The following is a 25109-nucleotide window of genomic DNA, read 5'->3' as shown; positions in this document are numbered from 1 at the left end:
GATTATGGTTGTTATCTACTCTTCAACGTGTCATCGCGTGCTTAAAATGCTGGATGCTGTACATCATGCTTTCCTCCGTCTTGCCACAGGTGCCTTTAGATGAAGCCCTGTTATAAGCGTTCTTGTTGATTGCAGTGAGCGATCACTTTGGGATAGACGGGAATAAGCTTTTAACATCTTACATTGCCTGTCTTAAAGCACATCCGAATTTTAATGCAGTCCTTGCGAATCCTCATTTACGTATGTGTGAGGAGCATCCACGTTATACAGCACCCATGTGGGTAATCGTATCCAGAGTTTACTACTCCTTTTAAATATTAACACAATTTCTACTTTTCCGATTTATTCATGTTCATATCCTCCGTGGAAGATCAACCCTACAGAATTTAATTTTGACCTAACCATGCACAATAAAGAAATCAACACAGCTCCTCTTGTCTTTTAGCAAATGTTTTACCATTTCTTTCTAAAAAAAAATCCAGATGCACTAGTCTACACACAGATGAATCGAAACAGAATAATACTGTAGGATGTGAATTCATAGTTAAAGATAGAACCAATATGTTTGGTTTACCTGATATTACAAGTGTCTTTACTGTTGAAATATACGCTATCAATAAGGCTTAGAATATCATTAACCGTTGCAACACAGAAGTGAGTTTCTGCTGGATTGCTAGCCATGTGGGAATTCCAGGTAATGAACGTGCATTTAAACATGCACGTTTTAACATGCGAAGTGGTCTTCTGTCAATTGTGGTTAGGACAGTCACACAAGGGTATCTCATGTCAGCATAAAACGCACCACCATGCGTACAATGCAACTACTGCTTGACTGTGTGCCATATTCTTGCGTGGCCTGCGTATGTTATGAGTTGAAAATTTAAGTTGCTCAGAAACATTTGTCGAATCCTGGGCAATAATTAGGAATTTTTAGAGTGGGTGTTGCTATTTTTATGAAGTATAATATACTCATCACAAAATTTAATATTGTGGTGTATATATATTGTTCTAGTGTTATTATTTAAAAAAATATTTTATGTTGTTGTTCTTTTTTTACACCCTCTTGGACTTTGTTAAATTATATTTATGTTTAGTTCAACTTTATATTTTTTTATTTACTCTTACTTTAATTTATGTTTACGGCTGTGATATTAATTTTAAATGTGTTTTAAGAGAATTTTTAGCTGGGATATTAGTTGTAACTTTAATTTTTTAGTTTTTAGACTAGCACTAGTTTTTATTTTATTGTAAAAATATTTTATTCCGGAAGATAATAACATGAGTTTTTTTACCCTCAAAAAAAAAAAAAAAAATTAGCTTATAATAGTATATACAATTAAGAAGACTGAGAATCACCTTTAGATTTCAAAACATGCTGAAGTTTTGAACAAATTATCATCATACCAAACAGGAGAAGATAGGCTGATATCTTGTGTTTTGAAAATGCTTGCTACGATAGTTTATGGTGGAATAAAGCATATGGTTGAAAGTGTACTAGCAATTTGCTACAGACAGGTGAAACCAAAATTTTGGATAGAAAGATGATTTTAAAGGAGGGGTTAAGAAAAATGAAGTAAGTTATAAAACATTTTGTTCTTTTGGCTAAAATAATAAAACAGAAAAAATACAGAATTTTTTAATGCTAGAAATTAAATTCAGCTTTTAAGGTAATGAAATACATAAGAGGAAGATAAAAACATTAAGTATTATTGTGTGATACGGGAATATAATATATCAAAAGTTTCAGAATTTTTGAATTTTGTTGTTTACAATTACAAAGGATGTTAGATGTAAGCAGATATAAAGCAGAAAAGCACAAGCCAAGAGAGTTTTCATGTAGAAAAGAAATTTGCTAGTATCAAGGGTTGCTGATCTTAAAAATTAAAAAGAAATTCTTAATAATATTTGTTTTTGTTTATTTTCTTAGTGCATTTTTGTAGTCTTTTTATGGTAGTAAAGACTGGACAGTAAGAGATAAAATTATGAAACAGAAAAATTTGAAATGTGTTATGGGAAAATGTTGAATATCATGTTGTTTGAAAAAGAACAAAATTAAGAAAATATAAGACAAATGTGTAAGAGAAAGATTGAAGTAGAATTTTATAAAAACGACAAAATTTGTTGGGCCTGTAGTATTAAGGGATCCAGGATTAATTAATTCGGTGAAAGAGATGTGCCAGAGGGGGAAAACAGCAAAGGAAGAAAGAAATTGGAATAATTAAAACAAATTAATACAAACAGAAATAAATAGAGGGTACCATCAAACCAGTCAAATGACGAACCCAAAATTAATAAATATCTGAAAAAGTTCTGTCAGTTGTACCAAACCATAACAAAAAATCTCTGATAGATTTTTTAATAACATGTATTAACACATATACTAAAAGTTGAATAGTTTTTTCATAACTGTCATTTCAGTGAAAAATAAGAAAATAAGAAGTATAAATTACTTTAATGCATTAAAAGCTTAACTAACATATTCTGAAACCAATAACTTGGTTAATTTAATTCAAATTTAAATTCTTGCAACAAAATAAAAAAATACATTACTAAATTTACATATTAAAAGCATTACAATAAATTAAGCATAAATATAGTAATTACACCAAAATTTTATCTTAATGATTTAGAAACATGGCAGGATGAAGGATAACGAGGTAATTATTGAAAGTATAATTAATTGTAAATAAAGTAACAAAGGATGTAGGTCTTATAGCACGCTGTACATCAAATTTAAATGGTTAAAAACAATTAACTAATTGTAATAATAGCAACCTAAAAAATAAAAACAATCATTTTTTATACTATTTATAGACAATAATAATTTTAATAGACTACTGTATATAATAATTGTAACTATAATTTACCTACTATACGTTCAAGTGACATGGATTAAAAAAATAAATTAAATTTAAAAAATATATATAATTATATCTTTCAATTGCAATATTGCAATAAAAATAAAACCTAAAAAAAACATTTTTTCACCAAGCTATCGAAAAGTAGATCTTGATTATTAAACAATAATCATCAGTAAATATATAGGAATTAATAAAACTAAATGCAAACAAATTATTTTAAACAGTAAATGAACAAAACACATTTTAAAAAAGTTTATTAAACAATAAATAAATATTTTTGTATCTAAATTAAAAAATAAAAGTAACTATAAAATAAATAATAATACATCACTTTATAGTGCAACCTAAATTTACCACTTAAATTTTCAAACTGAGTTGGCCACCAGACTTTGTTCCATTTTACTTGTAAATGATAGGATAAAATAAAAGTTACTCTAGAAAAGTATCTACCACACAATCAAAATTCTTGGGAGAGCAAGGTATCTGTATTAATACAGATTAGTACAAACAGTCTGTAAACAATAACTGTAACTTAAAATACGTGTTACTCAGAGCAGCCCTAATAGATGAGTGATACATGGAAAGGAGCTGGAGAGTGTATGTTGGAATTGTCGACCTAGAAAAGGCATTTGACAGAGTTAGATGGAATAAATTACTGCTAATTTTGAAAATTAAGAGTTGACTGGAGAGGGGCAAATGGCCACTGTCCTTTTCAATGGATTCCGTGATATGGTCATGCACACTGGACATTACTCTTTGCAACATGTCCACACCAATGACTGAGATTTCCTGTTCAACGCTGTTTTTTAACTGCGGTAATGTTGTAGGCTTGTTGTTGAAAAATCCTCGACTTCAGGAATCCCCACAAAAAGAAGTCAGGTGCTGTTAAAAACAAGGACTGTAATGGCCAGGTGAAATCACCACTGCAAGAAATCAATTGACCTGGAAACATATTCTTTAAAACATCCATCGCTATTCACGAAGCATGGTTTGCAATACCAACTTACTGAAACCTTAAGTCACGTTATTGCACTCCTAACCGCTCTAATTTGACAAGCAAGAAATCGTTGAGCATATCAAGATGTGACAGTTACACTTGCGCCAATTTTTTCACAGAAGAAAGAACCAAGTATGCTAAATGTAGACACACCACACCACACAGTCACCTTTTCACTGTGTTATGGAACTTGGTGGATTCTTCGAGGTTGCTCTTCAGCCCAGAAATGATAATTATATTTATTCACGTGACTGGATAAATGAAAATGTGGCTCATCCGACATAATCAAATTGTACAACAAATCAGAATTTACATGCAGTACCTGCTGAGATGAGTTGAAAAACTCCAACCTTAATTGTTCATTCGGTTGTCTTTGTGCAATATTCTATGCGCGCTTCTGTCTGACAAGTTCAGCGTTCTTGCGTGGCGTCTTGCTGAATGCTGTGGACTTAGTTAATGCTTGTCTGACTTGCTCTATGTTTTCCAGAGTTCTCACAGTTCCTTTATAACAATTAAAACACTGCCAATCATTTGGAATTTGCAATAATGGTCTAAGATAACATTGTGCGAAGGTACTTTAATTAAAGGAGATATGTTGAATTCATATCTAAAGCTTTGTTGCATGGAAATAATACTTTCAATGTATGGTGTTATGGCATAAACATGTTCCACGGGCCACATACTCACTGAAACTTAACTACCACACCCAACAACAGAACAAACTGTTTCTCCCCAACTCTATTCCTTCGGCACATGATAGCGCTCTCTTTTTCATCAGAACTCATTGCTGCAGCTGGTATATCCGGAAGAAGTAAATGTTGTCTGAATGGGTAAAGAGGAATAGAGATCAGAGAAGGAAGAATAGAATGTATGTTTTGTTGATGACATGGCAGTACTGGTGGAGAGTCCAAGTAAACTAAATGAAATGCTTGATGTCTTAAATGAAGCTTGTGAAATCAAGGTATAAAGGTAAACAAAAGAAGACAAAATGTATGGTATTAGGTGGAAAGAAGGAGAGGTTTGAAATTAAGATAGGAAATGAAAATTCAGAGCAGGTAAGAAATTTCAGTACTTAGGGAACTTTATAACTGATGACCTGACTTACACAGTAGAAATTAAAACAAGAATATCAAGAAGTAAGCATGCATTTAATAAGAAGGGAAAACTACTGTGTGAAAAGTTAAAATTAGCATTAAGGAAGACATTAATTAAATGTTTTATTTGGAGTATGATGCTCTATGGAGCTGAAATATGGGCGATGAGAAAGGCAGATAGAAAACAAATTGAGGCTTTTGAGATTGAGATGTGGGTGTGGTGCAGAATGATAAATGTCAGATGGCACGACCATGTAAGAAATGATGAAGTATAAAGGAGAATCAGAGAGAACATAAAAAGGTTAAATGTGATTGAATATAAGAAAAGGAACTGGCTAGAACATTGTATGAGAAGATGTTTGTTAGAGGATGCGATAGAAGGCTTGGTGAATGGAGGAATAGGAAAAAGAAGGAAGAGATTTCAAACGATGAATGGGATTATGGAAAAGGGAAAATACTGTATGTGAAAGAAAGAGGTTAGTAAAGGATAGAACAAGGTGGAGAGTAGCAGTCGTAACTGGACCTGCCCAAATGGTAGAATAATAAAATAGGTAGGGCAAAAAAAACATACAATGAAACAAGAATAAAGGAGCAATTAGCTTATTACAAATATAGGTGATCAGAGAATTCAGCTGCGGTCCAACATGGTGGGAAATTGGTAATATTGTTGATTAAAAATTAGAATTTCTAAAAAAGTTCCATAGAAACGTATTAAACATTTACTCCATCTAAATTTTGTTTAATGTAATACATATTTCTTTGACAATTAAATGTTCACGTTATTTGCATTTTATAAAATTAACTTCTATTCTACTCTAATTAAAGGAAGTATATCATATTATGGTGACAAGTTTGAGAGTTTATAAGCTAACCTTTCATTTTCAACTTGAACTCTCCAAAGAGATATTGTACTGTTTTACAGTTTAACAGTTGATTTTATTTTATTGTAAGTAAAAAAAATTATTATAAAACATAGTAATCAAACCTGTATAGTTCTGCCGATGGCTAGGAATGGAGCAGTCTGTAATGATGTAGATGAAACAAGTCGTTGACTTAATACAACAGTAAATAGGCAAAGCGCAGTAACAAGGCACAAATTCATCATGCTTACCCTTCGCCACACTCCATCTACTTTCTGGTGCCATCTGCAACATATAAACACAGACCATTTAATAAAAGACTATGTATGTACAATGATATCATTATTTATAAACAATAATATACATAATAATTAATTAAAAATTATCATTCAAGACAATAGAGAAATCAGTAGCATTCTTTTCCCAGGTAAATAACCTACAGTTTTTACTTGTTAGAAGTAGTAATTGCAATTACTCATGCTAGACAAATAATTATATTTAATTATAAGTACAGTAATTAATTGTAAGTACATAATTGCTATTTCAAAGAAAATATTTCCTGAACTTAGTAATTACCTGAAAAGAAATAAATAATTAAAATGTGATATTCAGTAAAAAAACTCTCCTCCTTTGAGACTGAGATACAACTGTATTCCACATTATTGCATGAGAAAAAAGGATATATTAATCTGTTTGCTTTACAACAAAATTGTTCAACCTATTTTCTCTTTCAATGTAATTACTTCATCAGTGTCCCCTCCATAAAAGTAGTCAGAAAAGACAAAAATAATGTATCATTTATTGATAAGCAAAATATGATTTCACAAAAGTATCAAATAGTTGTAGCTAAGTACATAAATTTATGCATAAGAGAAGGAATTGTCTATCCATTCTTCTACGACATATAATATGTAGCATCATTGAAAATGTGTTTAAAGCTTAATAAACTGCTTCACTATCAAGAAATATCTCATTTTATTTTTCAAACAATTTTTCCTGACAACTGAATTCCATTTTATTGCTTAGAATTGACAATGAAAATTAGAGAAAATTTATTTTTTACAACTTTGTGCAACAACTTGATCTGATAAAACTGGATCAATGTTTACAAAAGTTTTTTTTAATTTTACTAACAATATCTATTTCAACAAACAAGAGCTACTTTTTTAATTAAAAAAGTACATTAGGTTTTAAAACCTGAAGAAAAGTATAATACGTTAAAAATTACTATCAAAGCACAATGACAACAAATTGTATTTTGATATTGTGATTGGTGAAAAAGAAATCCATCAGAACGTAAGAAATATTGAAACACAATATCAAGTACAAACATGATGAATGAACTAGAGTAAAGGAATCTAATACAATTACTCTAGTTTATAGATTCTCACATTTTTCACCTACATTGAGAATCAAAAATTTTTTACCGCCCCCAAAATTTTTAACATTATCATCTGTTAAAAATAATAACTGCAATTGCTGTTTTTAAGATGTGCCCTTAAAAACAGCAATTGCAACTATTTTTTAAAAATATAACATTCTATTTCGAGTTGAAACTTACATTTTAAATGAGAGCAATTAAAACTCATTTATAATCATATTTGGAAGTTTTTTTATTAAAATCGCTTTCAAAAAAAATACAATTGTATCTATATAGTTTGTTACCACATACACGCCTAATTTAAATCGGCGGGCAAACACAATGGCAACTCAAATGCGAGGTGGTGCACAGTATACAAATGCGCTGATACAGCATCACTACCGCCGCACAGTTCTTCCACCATAGTTGCACTGCAGCCCCACCACTCTCAGGCACCAAAAAAAAAAGTGTGTATAAGAGAATATATTTCCAATTCATTGTCGACCACCACCTGGAGAAGACCAAGACCACTAATGCTATGCTGTAATGGGGACCCAACTGCCACTGAGGGAAAGCCCAGTCTGACTTCAATGGATGAGCCACAACTCCCTGACTTTGCCAGAATCCAGCTTCCGGACCCAACAGCTCTTTTCAGAGCTAATGCCAAAAAAACGGCCCTTTTCAGGTCCACCACAAGCTTATGAATTGTCATCGAAGCCATTCACTTTTGGACAAAAAAAGGAAATTAAAGCTAAAGTCTTAAACAATTTTAATGCAGTTTACTGAAAAAATTTGATCATTTCTTCTAGACTTTGTGACAGATCTTATCTGATACTAAAGTTTAGAAGTTGAAATTCATTCATTACTTTTAATTATTATGTCAAGAAAATTGATGGAGACTTGAATTCAAAACTGGAAGCATGTGTTCAGAGGGAATATACATGAACTTCATAATTTAATGAATGCAGATAACATATTATTGCTCACAAAATTGATCAGTATAGAAGTAATGACACAATATAACAGTATATAGAAGGAATGCAGTTACTTAAATTAAATGAGGGAAAGACATGAGGGGCTGCTGAGATTATAACTGAACCTTCAAAAGATTAAATATATGATATAAGTAGATAATCTGAGATAGTCTTTTCACTGATAAATAACTTTTGGATGAATAAAAGTTTTATACTTGGGTTGCTGTGTGAATGATGATCGGCATCACCCAAAAAATAAAGAATAGAATAGAAAACAAAAGATTAACTTTTCTAAAAATTAATGAATAATGTCTTATGCTATCATGATTTAATTTTAGTTGAAAAAAAGAGTACGATATTAAGTCTTGAACTCTTTCAATAGCATTACTGAAAAGAATTGAGGCCTTTGAAGTGTGGGTCTATCAATGATCACTTAAGATTAGTTGGTGAGATAAGATTTCAAAGAAAATATATTCAAAACGCTGACTTCAAGCACAGGGATATTGTTAAGAACACTTGATATGTGAGAATTTCAGAAAAGTTATAGGCTTTTGTCTCATATTTCAAGAGAAAATCAATAGAAACAAAGATCCTGAGGTGAGAGGGGAAAATCATGATTAGTGTGGTTTTACAGACTGATTCTTTATTCTGATCAACTGTGTAGGCTATAGAGTAAGTTTTAACCCTCAGAAGGTTGCGAGTGTTCAATAATGATCATGGTACATAAAGAAGTAGTAGAAGGAAATATTCAGTTTTAAAAAAGAGCTAATAAATTTAAACAACCTTAAAAAAGGAAAGAATCGGATGAAATACCCTGAGAAATAAAAAATTAAATAATTAACTATAATCATTTTTTTACATATTTACTTCAACTTGTTTAGTTGTTTACACAAACAAAAGATAATACTTTTTATAGTACAGGGTACAACAAATTTAATAAAGAAAATGTCTTAACGTATAATACTTTAATAGGAATGAATTTACTTGAAATTTTTGAAAATAATAATTCACAAATGAAAGTGTTAAATGAACATGTAATTAAGCCCACTTGTATATACAATAGTTTTCTGTACATAAAAGTAGAACCCCTATGGGATTGAGAGCGTATGATGTTATTCTCCACAAGTGAATTTAATCCTTTGTGAATGGCAGTGTTTTAAAAATTTAACAGGTAATTAAATAACAGGTAAAATCATTTTACAACAAATACATACCAACATAATAACATGAAGAGAAAGTGAGTATGTGAGTACTGGATGTGGTTATATTTAAATATGTGAGACAATTAATTAAATTTTGATTCTTCTACATTTATTATAATGGTATTTAATATCACAAAACATTAAACCAAGTCTAGTACATAAAATTTTACTGCCTTGATTATAGATTGTTGGAACATAATTATATATTATTGGTGCATTCAATGATAGGTGTATTCTCAGCAACAGAGTATATATTACTATATTACAATTATTATACTTGTAAAAACACCTTTCACTTGTTCATGAACAGTAGTTGATGTAGTTTGTGAAGTAATATTAGATATAGTAATCAGATCAATCTTATATAATGTTTAAGATTGAAGTACTTAACATCTTAACTGACCACAAACTTAACATTTTATTTTATAATGTTACTTTATAAAGTTTTTTTTATTGGTAATGTTGAAAATTTTAAATCTAGTACTAATTTTATTTTTACTCATTTACATTCTTACATATGATTCTCTGAAGTAATACCTTACAGTGGTTGTGAAGGCTAAACAGAAAAAGAAGAATTAAAGAAGAAGATGAGTAGGGAGAAAATTAAAGAAGAGATACATTAATTTGTTGCTTTATATACCATCTTTCTCAGTTTTACTTATGGCCCTCCTTCCCTATTTAGCCTCTGGTACCACCATAAGGTATTAATTTAGAGGATGAATGAGGATGATATATATGAATGTAAATGAAGTGTAGTCTTGTACAGTCTCAGGTCAACTGTTTGTGAGATGTGTGGTTATTGAAACCCAACCACCAAAGAACACTGGTGTCCATGATCTAGCATTCAAATCTGTATAAAAGTAAAGCCTTTACTAGGATTTGAACCTTAGAACTCTGGACTTTGAAATCAGCTGATATGCGATGATGAATTCACCACTAGACTAACTCGGTGGATGTTTACTTATGGCTACGACTCATGCAAATCATCTTCATTAACAAGAAACACCAGTCATAGCTGCTTTCTCTAAGGGAAATGTTGTTTATTTTATAGCCACAACTTGTTACTTCCTTGTACAAAGTAAAGGTAAAGGTGAAGGTAAAATATTATGATTGTGAAAAATTTCAGTTTTCAGATTTCAACGGAATATCCATTTTGACTAGTTTTGGTGTGACGTCTGTATGTACATATGTACGTATGTGCATAACTCAAATAGATTAGCCAAGGATATTGAAATTTTGAATTTTAACTGCAGTAATAAGCCCTCATGAGAGCTATCCAATGATATATATCATAAGTGGTCATGTTTTAATTGGTTCCAGAGTTACAGCCAGATAAAATTAGAATGAAATATTTGGATCTTACAAGGGGTATCTTACAAGGGGTTGGCACATCAATTCAAATTAGACTTCATCCCCTTTCTTTTATTTTTAACTTTTTTTTTGAATTTGATTTATTAATCATTATTATTAACCTCTGATTTCAAAAAAGTTTTACAATCAATTCAATTCAATTATAACAATAAAAAAAAAAAAAAAAAAATTAAAAAATATCAGAAGTTATTAATGAAATAAAATTTTATGGACATTTCATTTTAAAAAAAATGTATATATGGTAATTTAATAGGCTCGAGTACAAGTAGTCATGTGGTGTCCACATCATATTTTATTAACAAATTGAAGTTATCACTGATATCTATACTGGTTGAACATCAACTAAATTTTTGTAGGTTTTGCATGCTGATATGCAAAAGTATAACTGGCTTTATAAAAAAGACTTTGGAATAAACCACTTCATTTCTTATGATTTCTTACTCTTTAATAGTAAACATGAAATTCTTGTTAATGATTATGCCATTTTTGGGAATGTTCTGAGTTTCATATGACATCACCCGCAACTTGTTTTTGGCCACATCTAACAAAAATACAAATGCATAAAGAAGGAAGTTGAGCACTGATTAACTAATGGGTAACTGGGATTATTCAAGACTGAAATTGGAGGAACAATGTCATGCATTAACTGTGGATGAATGTAATTTATGTACAAATTATTTAACAATTTTATTATTCGACCTCAACTGAAACTCATGAGGTAAGTATACTGGTTTAATGGAAACTCACAGAAAATACAGTTTACTTTAATTAAAATATAATATAACTGTCTAACTAGAACCTGGACCCTCAGGGCCCAGGTCAACCCAGGCAAACCCTAGAGCCAACTCAGGGCCTCCTGGGACTACGAGGCTTATCCCAGGGCTGCAGAGGTTGCTTTGCCCACCATTCCTGTGTTGTAAGGGGATGGCACCATGGACACCCAGAGAGCTCACTTCTGTTGCCATTCCTACTACCCAGAGGGATATGCTCCCTGGACACCTACACTGTTCGTTATCCTCATGATTGTGAGAATAATACTGACAAATAACAATTAAAATATTCAGGCAATATAGAATCTTGGAAAAGAAACTAAATTACAAAAGACAGAATAGTAGTAGCTTCATTATTATAGTTCTTTGCCAAGGAGGCAGAAATATAATAATGAAGTAAAAGGATTAATCTTTTTTTCCTTAATGAGTATCTTTAATTTACAACTTCACCCTACTTGGAGGGAGTGAAGTTGTATTTTTAATATTTTAACCTTCAAGAGAACTAGTGTCTCAATCTGTGGCTGAAAACCTTCCATAGTACAATATGAATGTATTCTGAAAATTTGAAAGCAATCGATTGGTTGCTTCTTTGAGATTTTTCAAAATTAAATATATCTACAAAGTTTTTTAGTTATGCCAAGAAACATGGGTAAAATTTTGGTTGCAATTAATTGAGTAGTTTTTTGTTTATCCTGAACAAACAAAAAACATCTTCGTCTTTATATAATAGTATAGATTATACCGTATTTCAATTTGAACTTACATTCTGATGCTTCACAGAGTAGTTTTCCAATCATTAACTTTTCTAAATGGAGCAACATATAGAAAAGATTCGTAAAAATTAACTCCACAACTAGATAAAAGATCAAATTTAGTTTTAAAAATAATTTGTCATTAAATTTATAATCATATCTATGACATTAAAATTTATAAGTAAGTTTCTTAAAGTTCACAGCCTATTATAATGGTTTATTCATAGAGTAAATTAAGTGTGAAAATTCAAAATCAATAACAATGGAAAATATAATCAAAACAATTAATTTGTTATCAATTTAGATTTACTTCAAATTGATTCAACCATTCCGTTTATTCCTTTTCTGATGTAGATTTTTCTTTTTGAGGAAGAGAAACCTATGAAATAGAAGAGTTCACGTTTACCAGTTTTTCTTTCTTAATACTATTCTGAGGGTTTCAGCCAAGTTCTTACTGGTTACCGATTCCATCCTACAAACATGGTCTACGTGTATACTCAAATGTAGCAATAGCGACGCATTGCCGGGTCGGCTAGTATTTTTATATATATATATATATATAAATCAGTGCGTACACACACACACACACACACACACACACACACACCCCCACACACCCACACACACACACACCCACACACATACACACCCACACACATACACACATACACACACACACACGCATACACACACATACACACACACACATACACACATACACACACACACACACACAAACACACACACACACACACACACACACACATAAACGCACGCACACACAAATTAATTCTAAATCAATATCTTTTTAGTTGTAAAACCTTTACACGATAAATTAAAAAACGAAATATATTATTCTCTAATAACAACAACAGTAATAAACATTAACTTATCAACATGAAGCATCAGAAGGTAAATTATTAGTCAAGTCACACAGCAATAGAATAAACGAGTGGTAAAGGATAACCTTTGTATTATACCAACAGCAATAGTGTTATTTGGAATTGCGTTAACATAATCATTATATTTTGCTTCTATAGTACTGTTACACTGCATCAAATTTTTGTTTAAATCGGTCACAATTTGCATTACAAATCATTACATGCTGTACTTTTGTGTTGAAAGTTAATAATAATAATAATAGCATGGCGAGGTACGGCATGCTTTTACAGGTCGATAAGAGAGTGAGTGACTCTGCGTGCAGTGTAACGCGACTAGAGTTTTCAAGATACGAGTAGACTAATAATGAAAATAATACGGGTACGTTTTAGGTACGAATAAATAGTTTAAGCGTAAATAAATAAAATTAAAAAAGAAAAATTTATATAAAAGCAAATATGAAAGTGTATAATATATTTAAAAATAAAAATACAGTCTTTCTATAATTTTAGGAATATTTTTAACCAAATAATAGTTGGTAAGATTATATATATATATATTTTTTAATTATTCTTAAAACTAGAACTAAATGACCATTATTGAGATTATTAAACAGTTGTCATCAGAAGACACTTAACAATATCCGCCTATGTGAATTTTCTACGTGGTATCTACTTCCTTTTAATGTGTTTTGGAACTCTGTTCCATCCTCAGAAAATCATTCCCTAGATGTCAACATCATATCAAAATAAAATAAAAAACGAAAAGAACACATATACAAAAAAAATCATAATACTATCAGCCACATATAAACCACTTGCAAATGCGACATGTGCATACCGTCCTCCACGTTTGGTCGGTTTTTATTTTATTTTGATATTATAAAACAGAATTCCGAAAGGCGTTTAAAGTAAGCAGACTATATCTAAAGTTCACATAGGTGGATATAATATGTTAAATTAATTATCAATTGTGACATGGATACCTTAAGATGAATTCTAAACAGAGACAAATGTATTATAAGAAAATAAATAGATTAATGAATGAAAAAATAAATTAGAAAAAAGAGTATCTTTAGCAGTGTTTTTAAAATAAAAGTAAAACAAAAAAATCTGATGGGACACCTTGTACGCCTATTAAATTACATATACACTTTTTTTTTTTAAATGAAAATTACATAAACTTTATTTCATTAATAACTTAAGATTTTTTCATATTTTTTTTTAATTGTTATTATTAAATTATTATTTATCGTAAAACCTTTTTTACAATCAGAGGTTAATCATTATTAATAAATCAAGATAAAGAAGTCTAATTTGAACCGTATTTCATCAATTAAAATTTTATTTAGCTATAACTCTGCAACCAATAAAAATAAGTACCACTTATATGTCGTTGAAAAACTCTCAATGAGGGCTTACTACTGCAGTTAAGAAAGACCAAAATCCAGATCTTTTAGGATTTTGGAGTTTGATGTACACGTTTGGTTTAGTCGATTACAATCAAAAGGGAGATGCATCTAATTAGATATTGCAACAGTCCTAAATCCAATACTTCAACATCCTACGGCTAACCGTTTTTGAGTTATGCGAGATACATACGTACGTACAGATGTCACGCCGAAATTATTCAAAATGGATTCAGAGATGGTCAAAATTTTCACGATCACAATACTTCCTTTACTTTGTACAAGGATAAAAAATCGTTGTCGTTTTAGACGATTTCAGTAGAAAAATGAAATTTAGCCTAAAATCAACAAAGGAAACATTCAATTAAGATTGTCCTACCAGGATCTCGTATAAATTAGAACGAAAAAAGTATTTTCAAGAAAAATAAAGATAAAAGTGTCATCCCGCTTCAGCGCTATGTTCCAAGGTCAAATAAATGCTGTGGAATATAGTATATGTAAAGAAATAGATCAGCCACCGGATAAGTTACCTCTCTTCTACCTTCCTTTTGTTTCAGGTCTGTTACAGGTACTGCAGACATGACAACAGAGAAAGCCTGTCAAGGAAGCCTTTTTGGTTACTCGGTCCCTCAAATAAAAATACATGTGTGTATTTCGCTGGCACTTTCTTTTCTGTGGAAGTTCAACAATATACGATGCCACCCTTGCTTACGTGAACAAACTCATTTAATACAAATTGTAAGTCCCGCGATACAACACCTCACCTACAGAGAACAAAATGAAGACTGCCGGAAGGCAGCGACGAAGAATGGAGAAGGAATTCAGCAGCCGTCCGAAAGAGAGAATGAAAAGGCCTGCACTTTCCAAAGTAATGCTCTTCTCAGATCTACAGGTCTTTCTAATGTTACGATTGTAAAAATATTTACAACCAAAAAACAGGGTCAGACCAAAAGAGGCAAAAGCAAGAAAACCGTCTCACGATAACAAACTTTCCCCAATTCTTGACTCTGTTGCTGTAAGAAGACGAATAAGATGAAGAAGAATCTCCAAAATTCTAGATTGGTCAGGAAGCCGCCTATATATACAACAAGGGAGTGCATTGCATCCTCCAAAAAATAAGGCTCTCATCAGGAGCATTCCTACTAGACCAAAAGGCACTTGGGGTGCGAGGAAGTTTTCAAGGAAACCCCAATAAAATAATTGAAAACTCAATCTATAAAGGATAGGAACGCAATACCAACTCTGTCTATTCTAAAATAAAAAGAAATATATAATCGCCACTAAAAATTACATAAATAGAAAGACCCAGCAACAAGAGCCGACGTCCAAGCTCTGCCGTAGAATGTTGAAATTTTGGATTTAGGACTGTTGTAACATCTAGTTGCGCTTTGGATTTAGGAATGTTGTAACATCTAGTTGCGCACCTTCACTTTTGATTGCAATCGACTGGATCAAAAGTATCCAAAAAAGCCCAAATTCTAAAACATTTGGATTTTGGACTTTGCAATAATAAGTCCTCAGCTTATTGAGAAATTCAGCAATATAACATACGTGGTATTTATTTTCATTGGTTCCAGAGTTATAGCCAAATGAAATTTTAATTAATGAAATATTTGGATCTTTGGAAGGGAAAATCACATCGGTTCGAATCCGATTTCATGTACATATATTTTTTTAACTTTTAAAAATTTTAATATTTTAATTTAAATATATTGATTTACTAATAATTATTAACCTCTGATTAAAAAAGTTACAAACAATAAATAATAATTCAATAATAACAATAAAAAAAGTATAAAAAAAATCAGAAGTTATTAGTGAAATAATATTTTTTGTACTTTTCATTTTAATTCAAAAATTTTCACAGAGGTTAATAATTAATTATTAATAAATCAATATATTTAAATTAAAAAAAAAGTTAAAAAAATATATGTATATGAATCGGATTCTAACCAATATGTCTATGGTTACGGATCCGACACGTTGTTACTTACATCACACAACTACTTCAGTAACGTGATCAAAATTAATGTATAAACTAATATAAAATGCTGATACGTACAACACAAAATGTGATTTTGTGTTGTACAAAATCTCATTTTTAAATGAAATAAATTTAAATGAAGTGCAGCAAAAAATATGTATGTAATTTAATAGGCTTACAAGGAAGTCATGTGGTGTTCACGTCTGATGTTTTGTTTTATACTTTAATTTCTGGTTAAGGTTTTTTTTATTACGGGTTTACAATTTTTTTTATTATTTCCTAGCATACAACTATTTTTGTTATACATTTACAAATCAGTCATACACGTCGAAAATTTTTTATACAGATTTTTCTACCCAGAATTAAAAAAAAAAACCATTGTAAAACTTCTGAGCAAGTACTACTAGCTTAGCTGAAATATAAATACTAGTCAAATAAACTTTAGACTGAAATACAGGGAAATTTAATTTTATAAACCCGACCAAAAAAAAAGGTCGTATCATTATCGATTCATGACATTAAAGATTTTAATACAAACTACCAGATTTTACATTTTTACACAAAAAGTCTTTAGTGATCTCGATCCTGGAATAGAATAAAAAAGATCTCAGTTCGATATCTTTACTGTTAAAGAATTAGATTATATTACTTTCCGATTAAAGTACTTCAAGAATTTATAAAAATTACGGTCAAAAAAAAGTTTAGAACAACAAAAAAATCTTTATGATTTGCTCCTTAGAGCTCTTAGAGAGTATAAACATATTTTTATAAAAAAAATCTTGGCTTTATAATAAAATATTTTCTATAGCGATAAGAAGCCGCTATGCATTCACCGTTTTGGTAATAAATCATTTAAAACGGTTACTCGTATATTTCTTCTTTCCTAGATAAATTTATATTAAAAAAATATATATATACATATATAAAAAGGTAAACTTTTGTAATGAAAAGTGTTAAATATTTCTTAACGACAATGAAAGAACTTAATTTTATTCTATTCAGTTTTAAATACATTAATTCAAAGTTATAAGAATGTTAAATGATTAAAAATTATTAAAAAATACGTAGCCTTACATATGCTGGAATTCTCATTAATTTATTTAACCAAACGACGGATTATTACCGAGCATGACAACTTAATTTGTTTACTAACCTAAATGAATAACTGGTTTTGGTAGATAAACGTAATTTATTTTATAATTCTTATTTTAAAAAAGTTGGACATTAGACATTTAAAATCAACAGAGATTTCAACAGATTGATATCCATTCAGTATTTTTAAATTGAATCCCTGGCATTTCTTATGGTACACTAAGGCCAAGTTATAATAAAATTAATTTGTGTAACGATAAATAGTTACGAACTTAATCCAACTCAAAATATATTCACGCTTAAATTAAATGTATAAAATACTTTCAATTAAGTACAAACAAAAAAATATATAATATGATCCAGCAAGTATAGTACTATTTTCAGAAAAATATACAAAGATTTTAATAAAAAATAAATACTTTTAATACACTTTTCTTTAGAATGTATAAGAATGCTCTAAAAAAAAAAATATTGATTTTATATAAATTAAAATCTAAATTTGAAAAAGGATTTTTCGATTTTTTTTTGAAGTGAAACGTCTTTAAAATCACACTGAAACATACGGATACCAGAACAGACATTTGTAGCGTAACAAAAATGTCTACATCGTTCTGCCTTAATAACTATATAAGCTTGTTTATAACTATATGAACGGGTTGGCGGCGTGGGGACACAGCGCAGATCGGCCAAAACTGGCGTTCTCGCTCATTTCCATTCCGTGAAGCTCACTACTTAGACGTGATAGCGCGGTGGTTCGTGTGTTTGTGTTTAGATTTTGTCGAGATAGACCAATTTAAGTTATGTATTTTGGACAATATTTACATATAAAAAATTAAAGTAAACATGTAAATAGTATAAAAATTCAATAAAATTTTCCATTAGAGTTTCAGTTTTGTTAAAAAAAAACAAAAAACGATGGTAACTCTACCATTTAACTTCACTTCATTTGTGAGAGCTCTTTCATGACGCGTGTCGCTTTTTTTCGTAGCTTCAACGATCTGAAATCTTGTTCCTTTTAATGTAGATCTGACCTTGGGGAACAGATAAAAGTCACGTGGTGCCAGGTCAAGCGAATAAGGCGTACGGTCTAACACTCGAACGTTACACTTGGCTAGAAAAGCCTTGACAGATAATAAAGTGTGAGCAGATGCGTTGTCCTGATGAAGAACTCATGACATGTTCTTCCACAATTCGGGTCGTTTTTCTCATATTTTCACGGAGTTGAGCAAGGATCTCAAGATGACCTTCAGGAACATCAACAATTCCATTTATATCGAATCATTGGCAATCCCATGAATGTCGAAAAAAACGATCATCACTTTGAATTTTGATCATCATCTTCAACGTCATCTCGGCCATCTTGGAAACGCTTAAACCACTCAAAATCCCGTGTGCGTGATAAACATTCATTAACATATACTTTTCAATAGCGGTTTTTCCAAGTTTCATAAAAAATTTCACGACAATTCTTTGCTCTAATAAAACACTTAACCATTTTTTCCAAACGAAGGCCACGGCCCGATGATAATATGTCTACAGAAACTGGAGTGGCAACAATCGAAAGAGATGGCTTCACGCTACACAACTGGTTGTACGAATTTGGCGTATGCGCAGTTCTTCTGTAGCAACATTAGTCTTGATTTTTAACAGCCACACCTCGTATTTGTGTTCTTCCTGATTTTTGAGCGATGTAAAAATCCCAAGCACTGAACGAGCTTAAAAAGTTGACTCCGCTATACTATTTTAAGTACACATTAAAAAGTATATAAAAAATTCATATTTATCTAATTATTTAAACATTTACAAATTTTTTTTTTTGTAGAAAGATTTAAATTCGGAAGAAGAATAAAGTTCCTTTTCGGAAAAAACTGAAATATTTTTCTGAAATATAAAAAAGTTGAACTAAACTAAAATATTAATTTTCGTAAGCTGAAATATATTTCTGTCTTGCACGAAAGAAGTTCAGTTGTCTGGTTTGATGTAAGTTAATATTATCATTTCTTTTTCATAAATGAGTTATAAAATTGTGATTTTCTTTTTTTACCGCAGCATCAAAGATTTCTGATGATCCATTTTTTAATTCTGAAGACTAGTTATGCGTTTTAAAAAATTAGCTTTACAATGAACGATTTAAATAAATATACTAAAATATGTTTTTGGAAAAAACTTGGTTCAGTTTCCGGTAAGGATTGACATTTTAAATTAATACGTAATTTATTTTATTTAACGTTAAAACAAGAGATATATGATCTATGCGTCTTAAATAAAAAAGGCTGAATATATTCTTACATTATTAATTTTATACTCTTAAAAACAACTTAAAATGATAAAAAATAAAAATATACATATCTTCTTCAAGCGATAAAAACTTTACAATAGATAAGTTATGCAACGTATCCAGTAGAATAATGATTGATTTAAGTGTTATTTTCTGCCCTTCCTAGCATTTTCACTCTTAACATACGTAGTTGACGCGTTTCGGAGTACTTCCATTCTCAAAATTACTTTAACATGTCTTCCTGACTTGGATCGTCGAAAAAAAACGATGTTTACTTTAACAATATAAAATTTTTAAACATTACATGGGATTGAGTGTTTATCTATTCATTAATTATCTCCTGTTCTTTTAATTTTAGCTTGAATATTCTAGAAATGTATTTTTAGAATATTCTAGAAAATAAGGAAATAATCAAGCTAAAATGAAAAGAACAAGAGATAATTAATTAACAAATAAACACTCAATTTGATATAATATTTAAACACTTAAACCTTTTAAAATAATCAGGATTAGATTCAAGAAATTGTAAAAGGTTGGAGCGGGAGGGACAAAGGAGAAGAGGAATGACAGTAGGGACTGGGAGAGAGAGGAGCTCAAGATTGCTATTTATTTGACGATCCCAACTCACGAAGACTCGGTGCTAAAAGTAGTTTTGAGAGAGTAAGTTCTTCGAAACGCGTCAACTACGTATGTTAGAGTGATAATTCTAGCGTAAATAAAAAGTACTGTGAAAATTTTAACAGCATAATGTTAGAATCCAGAATCAAACTGAAACTAAAGAAATTAAAATTCTACATGCATCACACATTCTTCTACAATAACTACAGTAACTTTTTTCCTGTTTAGCCTCCGGTAATTACCTTTCAGATAATACTTCAGAGGATGAATGAGGACGATATGTATGAGTGTAAATGAAGTGTAGTTTTGTGTCAGTTCGACCATTCCTGAGATATGTGGTTAATTGAAACCCAACCACCAAAGAACACCGGTATTCACGATCTAGTATTCAAATCCGTGTAAAAAAAACTGACTTTACTAGGACTTGAACGCTGGAACTCTCGACTTCTAAATCAGCTGATATGGGAAGACGCATTCAGCACAAGACCAACCCGGTGGGTTAACTATAATAACTGACATATTTATAAAATCACTTTATTTTTATAATAAACAATTACGTAATCAGAAAAATTAAAAAATTACGAAAAAGTTAATATAAGTGTTAAATAAATAAAAAAAATCTGATGTGGACATCACATGATTTCCTTGTACGCCTATTAAATTACATATACACATTTTTTTAAAATGAAATATACATAAAACTTTATTTCATTAATAACTTCTGATATATTTTTTTTATTGTTATTATTTTATTATTTATCGTAATTTTTTTTTACAATCAGAGTTTAATAATTATTAATAAATCAATATATTTAAATTTTAAAAAAAACTTCCCCTAGTAAGACCCAAATATTTCTAAAATTAAAATTTTATTTGGCTAAAAGTAAGTACCACATGATATATCGTTGAATGATGGCTTATTATTGCAGTTAAGAAAAAATACAATTTTTTTTTGAATTTTGAGCTTTTTTTAGAGACTTTTGGTTTAATCGATTGCAATCAAAATAGAAGGTGCACAACTAGATGTTAAAACAGTTCTAAATTCAAGATTTCAACATCTTACGGCTAATCGTTTTTGAGCTATGCGAGAAACACGTACGTACGTACAGACGTCACGCTGAAACTAGTCAAAATGGATTCAGGGATGGTCAAAATGAATATTTCCGTTGAAATCTGAAAACTGAAATTTTTCTCGATCACAATATATCTTTTACTTCGTATAAGGAAATAAAAGCGAGTAAATCATTTTTAAAATGATTGTCGTGAGTAATTAATCTTAGATTATATTTTTTTGTAAACTTACAGATTAACAAAAATGAGATTAAAGAAAAAAATTTAACAATTTATCTCTTCTTTAAAATAAATATTTTTAGAAAAAATTAAACCAGCTTACGTAATATTTTTGAAAAAAAAAATATTTTGCATAATGTTTTTTTTTATTTTAAATTTATTGTTTGTAGCGCATTCGACGATTTTATTTATACCTTAAAATTAATAGTTTTCAAAAAGATATAAGAAAATTAATATTTTAGTTCAATTTTACTGAACCGAAAATTATAGTAAAACAAGCAGACACTTTCTCTGCCTTGAATATAAAATTGATGATATTAATATTAAATAGAACCTTTTGTCAATTCGACCTTTTTTGTATGAAAACTGAATAGTCTGTTGTCTGTAAAAATTCAGTTGTTAGAAACTGAACAAAGTACCTCGGACATATTGATCTGCCTGCAGAGACACAATGCCAGCAAGCAATTCAGCCACTATTTTTGTTTCACTCAATCACATTGCGGTCAAATAAATATTTCTACACCGACCGAATGAGGACAGATATACTGTTCGAAGTAAAGGGGGATGTATATGAAAACAGTATACTATGTTTTTGTTTTCTTCTAAAATAATTTTATTTGTATTTTAACGTTATACATCAATATTTTTCAAATACTTGTTTTTATCATCAATTTTTTAATTTAAAACGGTGCTTTAATTTTAATTATATTAATAACAACATCGAAATATAAAATCATTATTTCCAAATTACCTATTATTATTTTTTAAATATTAATTTTTTCTTAGATATGTTAATCGGAGAATAATTATTATAACACTGCAAAGGATCCTCAGAAATTAATTAAATTTCATGAAACTGACAATTTTGAATCATTTTCAAACTCTGAAACTATTTTTTACATTAAGAATCGATTTCTTCTTCTGTTTAGCCTCAGAAACCACCGTAAGGTATTACTTTAGAGGATGATAAAGGTACAGTCTTGTACAACAGTTTCAGGTCGACCATTCCTGAGATGTGTGGTTAATTGAAACCCAACCACCAAAGAACACCTGGTATCCACGATTTAGTATTCAAATTCATATAAAAGTAACTGCCTTTACTAAGATTTGAATCTTAGAACTCTCTACTTCGAAATCACCTGATTTACGATGACGAATTCACCATTAGACCAACCAGGTGGGTTACATTAAAAATACCACGCAAGATTAGTTTATTACAAAATTATATTATGAAAAAAAAAAAATATATATATATACTAGCCGGTCAGGGGTCGCTTCGCTTGCCCGTCCGTCTAACAGGACCTGGATCCCCGACGCGTTTGTTATCCTCATTGAAGAAGAAAAATTAATAATGAAAGAAAATGACGAAGAAAAAATACAGATTTTACGAATACCTGAAAAAAAAACTTAATTACAAAAGACAGAATATTATACGTTTACAATATTAAAAGTATGTTTACGTTTGAATATTACAGGTATTCACTGAAGAAAAATGAATTAGTCATCTAATTAATTTTTATTTCTTTAATGAAAATCTTTTTTTCTCAGATTTACTCCCAAGAGAACTAGGGCCTCGATTTATAGCTTAAAATCTTCCTTGGCATAACACGAATATATCCTGAAAATTTGAAAGAATTCGGTCGGTTGGTACTTGCGTGATTATTTCATACAAACAGACAAATTTTTGCATATATATATATATATATATATATATACACACGTTGCTTTCAAATTTTCAGGATACCAAGGAAGGTTATCCAAGAAAGGTTTTAAGCCATAGATCGAGGTCTTAGCTCTCTTGAAGTGAAGCTGTGAATTAAAGTTATTCAAAAAAGAAACAAAAATTAATCCTTTTACTTCATGTAACCATGGCAACAGAAATGTAATTAAAATTACTCATTTTTCTTTATGAATACCTGTGAAACATTTAATATTTGTATCTATTTTTTTAACTGTTTGTGAAGTTCTTCCTTCAAGTGTTTGTAAGTGTTTACTTGCTTCTTCTTTTTTTCTTTTTTCTTGTACATAACGTCCCATTTCGTTATTCATTTTACATTTCATTTTTATTATTTAATAATTTTTTGTTATTTATATACATATAAAAAAAGTACATTAAAAAATAAGAAAATAAACTGTTTTCAAGTAAACTGGTAAATAATATTCAGAATTTTCCATTAAAAATAAATAATTTTAAATCTATTTAACTAAAACAGTTATGGTTGTAATGTAACCAGGCTTAAAAGAAAGAATAAGAATAAAGTAGTTATTGCATTCTTCATAAAGCCGAGTTGAACATCAATATGTGCAGCTCTTCGAAATGCAGTTGGTATTTAGTTCTAAGACTGCAACCTCACCTCCTATTCACAATAGGGATTATCAACATAAGGAATATCACTACTCTCAGAGAAAGAATACCGGATCTATCTCTTACACTTCAAATGAATTGGAATAGATAATCTAAAACTAAAAATTAAACTACCTTTTTCTGTCATGAAACAATAACGTGTAGTCGGAAAGAATTATGCAATTCAGATGTTTACAGATTAATTATATTTATTAAAGATTTGAAATTAACAAAAAACTTTCAAAAGATGTTAGAAATTTTTTTTGTACTGATATAGAGTTTTTGTGATGAATCGGTTTACTTCATAACATTTTTTTCGATTAATTTATTGGATTGGTCAGTTGAAACACGTATTGATTTTCCAACACATACAGATATTAACTAAGGTATTTAATATTGCTAATATTAACTAAGATAATTCAAATTTTGCGGTGATCGAGAGGTTAAAAACCTTAGGAATAATGCAGTTACAAAAGACTATCCAAGAAAATTTATAAAAAAAAATTTTATAAGTTTTTTTTTTTTTAAAGAAACATTAAGTTTTAACTTATCTTCAAGTGTAACAAATGTTTAAAAATATTCTCATTCATTTTAACTACAAATTATCAATATATGATATTAATAAAAATTTAAAAAGGTCGGTAAGCTGATATGTAAAAATCTGATGTGTACAACACATGAGTTCCATGTACGCCTAAAAAATTACATTTACACATTGTTTTAAATTGAAAAGAACATACAATTTTATTTTATTAATAACTCTGATATTTTTTTATAATTATTTTTTTATTGTTATTACTGAATTATTATTTATTGTAATGTTTTTTACAATGAGAGTTAATAATTATTAATAAATAAATATATTTAAATTAAAAAAGGAGATGAGGTAGGATTCGAACCGATGTACCTTCCCCTTTTACGATCCAAATATTTTATTACTTTATTTGGCTAAATAAATACCACTTATGATATATC

General features: G+C 29.8%; 1 protein-coding gene across 1 annotated transcript in view; it reads right to left on the bottom strand.

Annotated features, from left to right (window-relative positions):
* Nucleotides 1-25109, bottom strand: part of LOC142328070 (carbohydrate sulfotransferase 5-like) — a 323989-nt gene that overhangs the window by 24471 nt on the left and 274409 nt on the right. Inside the window, exon 3 of the mRNA XM_075371542.1 lies at nucleotides 5938-6097. Coding sequence (XP_075227657.1) covers nucleotides 5938-6097 — 160 coding nt within the window. The remainder of the gene's footprint in view (nucleotides 1-5937; nucleotides 6098-25109) is intronic.

The sequence above is a fragment of the Lycorma delicatula genome, chromosome 7, assembly GCF_047948215.1.
Source record: "Lycorma delicatula isolate Av1 chromosome 7, ASM4794821v1, whole genome shotgun sequence".
Taxonomy (NCBI): Eukaryota; Metazoa; Arthropoda; class Insecta; order Hemiptera; family Fulgoridae; genus Lycorma; species Lycorma delicatula.
This window is presented reverse-complemented; position numbering and strand designations above follow the sequence as displayed.